Source organism: Chanos chanos, chromosome 4 (genome assembly GCF_902362185.1).
Source record: "Chanos chanos chromosome 4, fChaCha1.1, whole genome shotgun sequence".
Classification (NCBI taxonomy): Eukaryota; Metazoa; Chordata; class Actinopteri; order Gonorynchiformes; family Chanidae; genus Chanos; species Chanos chanos.
The window spans coordinates 36,474,640-36,486,387 of NC_044498.1; the positions used below are offsets into that span (position 1 = coordinate 36,474,640).

The following is an 11,748-nucleotide window of genomic DNA, read 5'->3' on the forward strand; positions in this document are numbered from 1 at the left end:
GCCCCTTTAAAAAATACAATGCTACCGTCTCTGGCATCGGGATAACAGATTAAAAATTCATAATCATGACTATATTGCAGGGGTTATGAAATTAAGTCAAAATTGAGACTGTCATCTTTTTCCACTTTACCCTTTTTGAGGCCTGAAGTACAGCCATTGTTGGTTCAAATCCATTATCAGTACTGTGAAACATTATGGGCTCCTGTTTATGCCTCTTAGGGTGGTACACGGTGGCCACCGAGCTTTGATGTTTGACAGTACAGTTGCAGACTGTTTATATTAAAAGGCTGGTCAGACAGCAATAACGTGCTGTATTCCGTATATTGCATAGTCAGTCATAATGTAGAGTCAATCGGTGTACAACAGGCCAAACAGAACCAGGGTGATTTATAAATGACATATGTGAGTTACAAAGAGCAGTTGTTGTAGGGTGACTGAACTGTCGACTTTAGGGGCTTTGTTTTACTTTTTGCTCATTTCAGTCGGGCTGGTGTGCTCTCTCGGCCGAGGTCATTTACGTTTCAGAGTCAAGCAAAGAAAAAGGACGTTCCATGTGCTTTCTTTCTTGGTGAGTTGCCCTTTTAAATTAAACCCCGCCTCGCAGCCGTGAACGCCTCCCCTTTCAATGGATCAACTCTGTGACGAATCACGTGACACATGGAAGGGGGAGCAAATGTGAGCTGTATTCCAGTGCTCTGCCTGCATTCCTCTCATCAAGGATCTGCCTGGGAAAAAAAGAGAAAATATCATAAATAATAACACAGACTTCGACTGGAATACAGCAGACACCCGCTGGATAATCCAAAGGACTAAACTACAGAGAAACACTTCTTGATGATGCTTATTCGGTGAAGTCTTTGACGTTTTTTTGAAAAAATGTTTTAGACAATGTTAAGCCAAACAGAAGACTTATAAATAAGATAGGAAGAATACATAGATACGTCGTTTTAATTCGTCTAAAAAGAAACAAAATGGCTGATGACAACAAGCGATAACAAGGGCAAAATGATATCGTCCCCTTTAAGGGGAAAACGTATCTATAATGTATAAATATTTGAGGACATAATAAAATGCATGCCATTACGTTGTCGACTTTTGCTCTTTGAAAACCAACGCAAATTTGCAGCGTGTAAAGGGGGCAGGTAGAGCAATAACCATGGAGAGGTGTTTCGGAAAAACCTTTGACGTTGAAAGACGGATAAATCGAGAAGAGAGAAAAGAAAGATAGCATGGTAATGTGAAGCCAACGCTGCGACCGAAAAAAAGCTGTTTGTAACGCTACGGTCTCTTTCAGGCTAAAAAGATCTACGTGTATAGTAGGAGAAGTCTGTGTCTGGCCTGTCTGGTTTTTTCGCAACGTTTAGACATTTTTGGGTTTGTCTTTCCGAGACACTTCCTTATAAAACAGACTAAATAAAACTAAGCCACTGTAACAATTGTTTGTTGCAAAGTATAGGCTCACATTTGCTCACATTTTTTGCGCCTTACACTCAGCATTATTATGGACATTATTATAATGCTGGTGAAATGTCAGATGCTCTGAGCACAAATCAAATATATCTAAGTGCCTCAGTATGAAACACGCTGCTTGGACCGAGTGAAAAAATAGATCTTTAAGGGGGAAAAACTGGGATTTTACAGGCAAGTTTAATTTAAGGAACGTTCTTTAGGACACGTTTTATAAAAGGATCTGAAAGCATCAACTTGTGGACAAAAAGAACATGCGATGTCAAATTATCGGTCGTCCTCCATTGCATTAAGAATTGATAAACCTTAATAAAATAATACATGGCACCAGTTTTCTCCACATATTGAGACCAAGTGTCACCATAGCAGTGATGTAATTAGTTCTGGATTCTTCTAAGAGTTTTTTTCTGCGTCACAAAGAACAAGTTATTTCGTTCATGTTACTATTGCACATGATTCATAGTTAGCGTACTTGCGAGAAGAAATTTGGCCGACACTTGACAGGTTCCTCGGAAAGGAACGTTTTTATGGATTTTTTTTTAACATCAGGTAGGCTATTCAACCGGTTTGACTCTCATAAAATAACAGTATCTGAGTAGGCGACGTTGGATCCTGTTGCAACATCTTTTTTTTTTTCATTGGAGCTGAGGAATTTGATTGTTGACAACCTCGCAAAGAGCGGAAGAGGCGCTCCCGCGGCTTATATATCAAAGCTTGTCAATAATCGCTTATGAGGACTCATGTGCCTGTGTGGTCTCCATCAACACGACATTATTATTATTTTTTGACGGCAGATGTAGAGAGTGGGGAGATACGGTAACGACTCCAGTTTTACTTTACACAAATTATCAGGTGAATAAATATCAACCTCACTTGGACATCATTGGCTACCAATCAGTTGCTATGGCCGAGGACTGGAAAAATTGTTTCGAAGAGGAGCTTATTTGTCCAATTTGCTTACATGTATTCGTGGAACCGATCCAGCTGCCTTGTAAACATAACTTCTGCCGAGGCTGCATCAGTGAGGCCTGGGCCAAGGACTCAGGTATTGTTCGGTGCCCGGAATGCAACCACGCCTACAACCAGAAGCCAAATCTAGAAAAAAATATTAAACTGACAAATATCGTGGAGAAGTTCAACGCGTTGAACGTCGAGAAAACTCCAGCAATACTACAATGTATCCTTTGTCGGCGGGGGCCGCCTCTCCCGGCACAGAAAGTTTGCCTCCGTTGCAATGCACCTTGTTGCCCGTCCCACGTTCAAACACACCTTCAGCAACCCTGTCCTCATCCCGGACATTTATTAGTCGATGTCGAGGAGGTTCGGGCCTGGAGCTGCCCACAGCATGATGAATACAGGCTGTATCATTGCGAGGCGGAACAGGTGGCGGTCTGCCAGTACTGCTGCTTCTCCAGATGTGCGACCAGCCACGGCCATGCAGTATGCGACGTGGAAGTGCGTCGTAATGATATTCGGGTAAGCTGGGCAGCTCTAAAACACAGAAATCCACATGAAACCTGATAAAAGTATGCTTAACTATGCTCAAGATTGTAGATCTGTAACATGTCAAGTTATCTCAGCGAGTGCGTGAATGATAGAACTGGCCTAATACAGAATTATGTATCAAGACATAGCCTGTTAACTATAGGTAAAATTTGTTTGTGTTGGTAAAATTTGTAAAATTTCGACTAGCAATACACATTAAATATACAGCCTTATTAGGGGAGCATTCCATTCAGAGGGATTACTGTATTTATTATCTATACTTTGAGTGGCTGACCTTAAGTGAAATGGACTCAGTGTTAATGATGTGTAATGACTATCTATAGGCTAATTTACTTTCATTGCAAAATGCAAAGGGGCATCGTTTTACTGACACTAATTCAGATCGGAAATTCTCTTTTCGTATACTATGTCGCATTATTCCTATCAGTCGCCCGGACGGGTGTTGAAACGCATCATGAGTAACCCGTGGTGAGGTCTGCGGATCAAAAACCGATGAAAATGTCTTGTTTTTCCACATAGAGCATATCACAGACAGTGCAGTCATAATGGACAAATGTCGAGCTTGAACCGATGTTGCTCCAACTTCCTTCCTTTAAGAATAATGAGCAGCTATGAGGTGTGTGCCGTGTGTCACAGGCTTTGGCTGGGGCAGGGGAACATTTTTCACATGGCCAGTGTGTCATGGCTCCCAAGACAGGCAAGCCTCCACAAGGAAGAGGGGGCGGGAATAAAGGGGCAGGCAAGGGGGAGTTTTCTTTACCCACAGCTGTTGCTGAAAGACACACACATCCCTCTTTTTTTTTTTTTCTTTCTTTCTTTTTTCATGAGCGCCTGCCCTGTGCCGTGTATAGCAAGTGACTCAAGTCGGCCAACAGTTAAACCTCAGCCATGGGCCTTGAGTTCCAGGCAGAGGCAGGAAGGGTGTGTCACGCCCCCAGCAGAACCCTCTCTCTCTCTGTCAGCACAGATGAGATCATGGGGGAATCTGAGGAGGAAATGCTGCTGAACTCTCTCCCTCTTTTTCACCTTTTTTTGGTCTGACCTGCCTCCCCCCCCCCCTTTTTTTTCCTTCATTTCTGTTTCTTGTCAGCTGTACTGGATGGTTGCGAGCAGGTTACGTGGGAATATTATGAGGGTGAATAGTTTTGAAGGTTGAACACAGCATCGTAATGAATTTATTTCAGGTATAGATTTAGGTTTCTGGGGCCAAGATTAAGATTAAACTGGATAATTTAATGGATCAGGTTAGGGATAGAGTGTAAATTCAGTATTTTCCTTTTCTTCTCAATCCACAGATTCTATACTTAGAAATTTGATATGATTATGTATTTTTGTTTCCAGAAGAAAGGCTGTTATGCAGTTTGTGCAGTTTTTGAAAGATCTGTTACAGTTTATTAATGTAGCGTTGGTCGGTCGGATGCTTTTGAGAAACAGGTTTGAGGACGTCAAAGTCAAGATGGCGACATTTTCAGAGTCAGTAGAGATTTATATTTGGTATAATGTGGTGACCGGAGACTTTAGGAGCTGCTGTAGTTTCCTAATGAGTCACCGTGTGTTACTGAGCTCTGCTGGGGATTCAGCAGTCACCCGATCCTGCTCAAATAGATGAAAGAAAGGCTTTCAGAGCTTCGGTCTCAAAAGGAAAAAAAAAGGAGAGGAAGGGCTCAAGTTAAAAAAATAAATAAATAAAAAATAAAAAACAGAGCAAGGGAAGTGTGAAGCAGAGGTCATGAAAGTCACGGTTTTGAGCCAAAACCTCCAAATGTCATTAACCACGCATATTCTGACTGAATGACTCAAGCAGTTTGTCACAAACATTCAGGAAGGAATCCTGCTAACGCTGATATACAGTCCAGAAACACATTGTATGAATCCTTTTTTTTCTTTATTATTTTTATGGATTCCTCAGGCATTTCTTCTCTCTTTCTCTCTCTCTCTCTCTCTCTCTCACTCTCTCTCTCTTCTCTCCTCCTTTAATTGCCCTGTCCTGCAGTGACATCACGTTAAAGTAACGGTAGAATGACTGTAGCATTTGATTTAAATTCTCTGAGAGACAGTCAGAGCACCGCTGCACTAATTCAGCTCAAGCCCTGTGTCCCTATAGTGCATCTGTCAGAGAGAATCTGTCTTTCCATTTGCTTTGGGCTGAGGGGATCTCTGAAGATATGGGACCATTCACTTCACAGGCTTTCTCTGATTTACTGTGCACATTTATGCTGCCTTTTACGATCGGCTGTCTGTGTATGTCGGATGTGGTGGGAGTATACACTAGAGTACTAGATTTATCTTTCTTTTCTGATGAAAATTAGCTCTCTCACCAAATCATGCTACATTCCTCTCTCTCTGTGTATCTCGCTTTATCCACCGAGAGATTTTTGGAGATCCAAACACACCTCCAACACAGAGCAACACCCCTAGATCGTTGTGGAATTAAGTAAGTGTCTTGACCAATGGGAGATTGGTCACATTGGTCACAGTGAGTTACAAACCTTGACCAGAACGTCTCCAGCAAGTAATTCATTTAGCCAGTGTGATAATTGTTGAGTACATGACCCCTTGGTCTACTGGTTCTGGTCCCTTACCTTTATGCCACTCTCACCCTAAAGCTGTTCGACCTTCTCATCTTTTTTGTTTTCCATATTTGGTTTGGAGGAGATGAGAGTGTCCTAGTTTTCTCTAGTCAGAAAGTGTTCAAGAAGGTGATGCTTTTGTTATTACTAGTAGTAGTAAGAGTAATTAAATTGAAATAATTTAATGAAATAATATTCTTTACCTTTTGGGAGCAGATGAATTGAGATCAATATAAACATTTGAATAACTTTGTAAATGTTTGAGAGCAAAAATTAAACATAGAAATATTTACCAAAGCAATGCCCCCCACCCCCCCACCCCGTTGTCTCTCCATGAGTTCTGAGGTTCTGTGCTCAAAACACAAACGACAAAAAGCAATCCGATCTGTAGTCAAAGTCTCTACAACATTAAGGTCACAGGCAGATGTCCTCCTTCTTTACAGCAGCTTACCGAATCATCAGATTCCTATCCCAAACAACCCAATAGAGAAAAAAAATACAATAAAAACACACCAAGAAGTCTTTTTTTAAGGCTTTTACTAGAACTTCTGTCCTAGCAATGGGATATCATCTGTGTAAGAACTGGGGCTTGTAGCAGTTAGTAGCTGTGAGTTATCCAAGAGATTCATTTTTGACCTTCAACCCAGATGATCTGAAGAAATGTGAAGAGCACATCTGTGCAATTTATGAGATGAAAGAATATACTCATCTAATCACCACACATCTCTCATTCCAGCTCTCCCCTTTCATCCCTCTCATCCCTCTCTCTCTCTCTCTCTCTCTCAGTACATCAAAATGAGTCCCTTTGAGAAGTCCTGTTTTAATGGCACCCAAGGTGTGAGAAGAGTCAGTTTAGTCTCTGTAATTTCCCGAAATGTCGTAGGCCAATGTGGAGTCTAAGGCTCAGTTTCCTGTGCTTACATTACCCTGAGTAATGGCTGACTAATACTGATACCAGAGTTGGCTGGTGAACACACACACACACACACACACACACACACAGCTTCATTTACTCAGTGCTAAAGCATGAGCATGCAATTAAATCTGTATGTGTGGGGCGTTTAGAGGGAGATTTCTTTTTAATGGCTGTGGATATATTTAATGCTCTGAGATGGATGCACTTATTTCAGTGTTTTCTTTTTTCTTTTTTCTTTTTTTTTTCTTTTTTGTTTTGTGATTATGTTTTATTCCTCATTTATCTCTTAGCCTGTTTTTCGTTTGGCTAAGACTGCTATGTTTATTTATTTTTAAAATATATTAATTTTTCAGTGTTGTGCTCTGCCCTGTTGGGAGTTACAGATCTTTACTGTCACGTGAAGTTTTGTCTAAAAGAGGCTGTTAGATGTTAGATGTTAGGGTGTTAGTGTATGACGTGGTTGCCATGGTAAGGGAAGGCTATAAACTGTGCACTGAGGGTTAGGATTAGCTGTAGCCTTAAGGCTGTATGGAGGAGAATAGGGTAGAATATAGGGTTAGGGTTAACTGTGGACTCTATGTCTCTCCTCTCTCTCTCTGGCCGAAACCCCCCCCCCCCCCCCCCCCCCCCCGACCTATAAAAGCAGCTGCCCTGCCACGGCCCACACACATTACAGAGCAGCAAGACATGACACACAGGACCCAGAGCAAACAAAGAGAGGAATACACAGAAAAAGGAGTGAGGGGGACAGCCTCTCTCTCTCTCTCTCTCTCTCCCCCTCACCCCCTCTCACCCCTCTCTCTTTCTCAGTTGTTCACTCATACTAATGCAAGTGAACACACTGTGTGCTTTGTTATCATGACAGCTGCCATTTCTCTTTCCACTGAGCTGAACTGTGGTAGTGTGACCTTACACCCTGATCTGTGCACATGCACATGCACACACGCACACACGCACACGCACACGCACACGCACACGCACACGCACACGCACGCACGCACACACACACACACACACACACACACACATACATACACATATGCTGCTCTACATACTCACAAAATATTAAAAGTCAGTTTTTGGGAGAAGATGTCAGTTATTAGCTGCAGTGTTTTATTTTTTCAGATGCAGGAGAAAGAAAGAGAGAGAGAGAGAGGGAGAGAGAGAGAGAGAGAGAGAATGCAGAGTGGTTTATGAAAGCCACCCTACACACTGACAGGCTTTTATTTGGGTGGGGGATGAATTTGGTGGGGGATGGGGGAAGCTGAATTTGTGGCTTCTCCTGAATCCCATTTAAAATTCATCCAGACTCATAACAGCAGGGGAGGTGTGTGGAGCTGGAGCTTTAACATAGGGAAGTGTGTGTGTACTGTCGAGTGACTCTGATTAATTAGTCCTAGCCTTGTCCTCATTTGTTGTAGTATGGTTTTGGAAGTGGTCGTCATAGCGATGCAAAAACAGTGGCAAGGTATTTCAGATCATTATGCAGAATGGATGCAGAGTCTTGTATATATTTGATGAACTTAAAGTTCTGTGTTTGCTTGGCGTGTGTATGCTTTAAATCAGCATATTTTGGGTTTATTTTTGTGTGAGTGTGGGTGTGTTTGTGTCCAATGTGTGTTTCAGCTCAACAGGACATGACAGCTGAATTTTCATTCTTACCATTTGGGAACGTATGTGTGTGTGTGTTTGCTTTGTTGGTTGAATCTGACATGCGATTGTTTATGGTGGTTGCTTAGTAACAGGGTTGACATGCCAGCTAGCAGCAGTATGTCTCAAGGCTTCCTGTTACCTCACTGAGCAGGCAAACAGCAGTGCTCGTTCTAGCTCATTGTATGCATTGTAGGTTTGTGAATATTTTCAAATGTTTTTTTTAAATGCTCAGAATCCTCTTGGGTTTCAGATCAGGTAGTTCCTGAAAACTGAAAAAACTTTTTTGGGTCAGGTTTGGTTATTTTGGGCTTGGGTCTGGTTTAGATGTAGATTTCCTGCTCAAACCACTCTCTAGTCTGTGTGTGTACATGTGTGTGTGTATGTGTGCATGTATATATGTGTGTGTGTGTGAGTGTGTGTGTGTGTGTGTATGTGTGCATGTATATATGTGTGTGTGTGTGTGTATGTGTGAGAACCCCACTCTTTTTGCACTCAGACAACACTTTCACATGTAAAATTACTGCAGTGAGGCTACTAACCACACTTAGCAGACCTCTAACACAAATGTAACTCGCTGATTTTTTTTGCCTTGTTGCTTTCTCACCATTTGGAAGAGGTGGTAGTTTTGTGAGAATTGATTTTTCTCTGTTTTCCTCTCTTGTCTTTTCTTAGCAAATGCTAATAAAACAGCAGGATGGCATAGAGGATCGTGTGCAGGACATTGAAGAGCAACTGTACAAGCTGGAATCAGACAAACGCTTGGTAGAGGTACATGTGGAGTTTATCTCTTTCTTTCTCCCTCACAAACCAGCTTTTAAATATGTATCTCTTCTGTCTCTATGTATAGAGCATATTTTGGGTGTTCTCCCTTTAATTTGTATCAACGTCTTTTAGGCGGGAGAGACAGAACACCATAGATGAAAATTAGGCCCGTATAAAATTGTGTTCTGTATTGGAAGAGATCTGGTTCAGATTATTCTCTGTCATCTCTCCTGTGAATATTTCCTTGGATAGTAATATCTGAATTATTTTTACTTTCTTGTTTGGAAATGTGAATGAGGTTTTTCCATGGATGTGTTCTGCAGGACATTCTCTCGCATGTTTTGCTCGGTGTGCAGAAAAATGTGCATGCCAGTGATTATTCACGTATTTCTGTTAGTGTGTAAAATGAAAGGTGATGACTTACACTCTCTTTCTCTTTCTCTCTCTCTCTGTGTGTGTGTGTGTGTGTGTTTGTGTTTCTGCTTTAGGAGAAGGTGGTGCAGCTGAAAGCTGAGGTGCGTGCTCAGTACCAGAAGATGCATCAGCTCCTGGAAGAAGACATGGGGAAAACTCTGGAGGTTCTAGACAAAGCCCGGTCCAAATTCTGCCAGGAAAATTCCAGCCAGGTCCTGCAGCTCAACGAACAGCAGCAGGAGGCCAAGAAACTGCTCAGCTCTGTACAAGTTCTCTTTGACAAAACAGAGGACGTCAACTTCATGAAGGTACGGCAGCCTCATTCTTTCCCTCTTTTCATATTTCCCCATTTTCTCATTCACTTTCTTTGTCACCCTTTTTTTTTTTTTTTTTTGGGTCCTCCTGTATTTCCCGCTTTCATCTGACTTTTTGCCCATATTCAGAATCTCCCTCTTTAAACAGTTTTTTGTTAGCCCAGGGAGATTAAGGCTAGAGAACTTTCTCTTTCTCAGCTACATCACAATCTACACAGTGTTGTGTGTGCGCTCTAGTAAAGAGCTCTGTTCACGCAGTTACAGCAGCGACCTGACAGGTGTCTGACTCGTCACATGACGCACAGTAATAAGAGGGAAATAGTGCCTTTGCCACTTCACCTGTGAGGCTAGTTCCCATGGGCTCAGATAGCAATGCGACACAGCTGAGATTTCAACTCTCACACACTCTTTTGCCATAAATCTCCCCAGTATACAAACACACCAGCATGAGTGAGGTTAGAATTGTGAGAGGTGTGTGTGTGTGTGCGTGTGTGTGTGTGTGTGTGTGTGAGAGTGTGTGTGTGTAGGATTTTGCCACACATACTGTCAAAAATACTAATAGTCTTTCCTATTGCTTTTTCAGAACACAAAACCTGTGAAAATATTAATGGATCGGTAAGTTATAGTTATTTTCATTTAGTATAGTGGGGTTTACAGTCTATGACATTGTATTTGGATTGTATGTGTGTAAAATATTTGCGTATTCTTCTCTGTTCAGCTCTCAGGCCTGCGTTAGTAATGTGTTACCTCCTCATAAAGTGGGCAGCCTGAACTCCAAAATCTTCCTCTCTGAGATCACAAAGAAGGAAAAAAATCTACGCAAAATGCTCGAAGGTACCAAAATGGAATGGTTACGTGAAATAATTTTTTAATAAATAACTAATTTGGATCAGTTATTTTATTGTTGTTCTTCTCTTACCTGCTCTTTTCATACTCTTTATCTCTCTCACTCTTTACCCCCCCCCCCCCCCCCCCCAGCTCCCTTCAGTGCTCCGGCTCATTTTCTTCAGAGTGTCCCTGTGTACTCGTGCAGCTCTCTCAGCGGGCTAGGTCCTGAGAAACGCAAACACTCCACTGCCTTTCCTGAGAGCAGTGGCGCCAGTGGGTTCTTGGAGTCAGGTAGCACCAGTAAGCAGCCGTTCCTGGGCTCGGGTTCGAGTTCAGCCGAGGGGCCGTCTTCCCAGCAGACCCTGGCCCCGTGTACCTCCGCCCAGCACATAGGAGGGCTCAGCGGCGGCGGTGGCGGGAGCAGTGGGAGCAGCGGGAGCAGCGGAGCTCCACCCGTTCATCATTCCAGCTCCGTCTTTACGCACTACCCCAACGCCGGATCTTCCCAGCAGCCCATGCTTCCCCAGTACGGCGGCCGCAAGATCCTCATGTGCACGGTGGATAACTGCTATTGCTCCAGCGTTCCCTCCGTCTCCACCCATCGCCCACACCCACCTTACCCCCGCTCTGGATCTTTTCCCTGGACGCAGGACTACTCCCACCCCCCTCTTCCTGCCACACACTCCATGCCCCAGCCGCTGCAGGGGCTCGCCATGCGAGACTGGATTGACACCTCCCAGACCCACCGCCACCCAGACTTCTACGGGCTGTACGGCCAATCTTCCACTAAACACTATGTCACTAGTTAACCCTCTGCCCTAGAATCAAAGTCAGGAACAGTGGGAGTTCTCTCTTTAGTTTAGTTTTTTTTTTTTTTTTGTTTCAGTTTCAGAATGAAACGTGGAATACAGGTGATGCATAAAGTTGTTGCACTTTGTCTCTTTTATTTCGTCAGTCAGAGCAAGCCACGTGGTTTCCATCCCAAGCTCCTGATCTTCCATGGGGCCTCGTCTGAAATGGAAGGTAGCCCCTGCCACCAGATCATTAAAGGGAATTTTTTTAGAAGAACTGAAACGGGCGAATGAACCGTGGCTCATAAAATTACTGAAGTAGGGCAAAGAGCAGATGTTGTAGAGCCAGAGTAGACAACAGCTTGTTTATAAATAGGGCTAGTTTTAATTTCCACTCCTGTCTTGCCATCTGCCCTCAGGCTCAGAGACCATTTTATTTTTCCTCATATTTTTGGTCCATTTTGTACTATTTAAATCATGCATCAGTTGTTACCAGAACTTGTCATTAAATGTAATACTCGGTGGGA

The 11,748-nt window shown here is 42.9% G+C and overlaps 1 protein-coding gene across 2 annotated transcripts; it reads left to right on the forward strand.

Moving 5' to 3' along the window:
• Window positions 1–714: 714 nt before the first annotated feature.
• On the forward strand, window positions 715–11,748 carry trim8a (tripartite motif containing 8a). 2 transcript variants are annotated; one of them, XM_030772657.1, is made up of 7 exons: window positions 715–2,943; window positions 8,785–8,880; window positions 9,363–9,596; window positions 10,186–10,217; window positions 10,321–10,436; window positions 10,581–10,841; window positions 10,878–11,748. In XM_030772657.1, exons 1-7 carry the CDS (start codon window positions 2,371–2,373, stop codon window positions 11,237–11,239), a joined length of 1,674 nt encoding a protein of 557 aa, XP_030628517.1. In that variant the 5' UTR covers window positions 715–2,370; the 3' UTR covers window positions 11,240–11,748. The 2 variants fall into 2 exon arrangements, with proteins under 2 accessions (XP_030628517.1, XP_030628518.1); XM_030772658.1 differs by lacking the exon at window positions 8,785–8,880.

What these genes read in the sequence shown, in the direction of transcription:
- trim8a (XM_030772657.1), top strand. Translation starts at nt 2,371, where the DNA reads ATGGCCGAGGACTGGAAAAATTGTTTCGAAGAGGAGCTTATTTGTCCA. An exon ending in TGCGTCGTAATGATATTCGG is followed by an intron (nt 2,944 to 8,784) that starts GTAAGCTGGGCA and finishes GTCTTTTCTTAG; the next exon opens with CAAATGCTAATAAAACAGCA. An exon ending in AGGACGTCAACTTCATGAAG is followed by an intron (nt 9,597 to 10,185) that starts GTACGGCAGCCT and finishes TTGCTTTTTCAG; the next exon opens with AACACAAAACCTGTGAAAAT.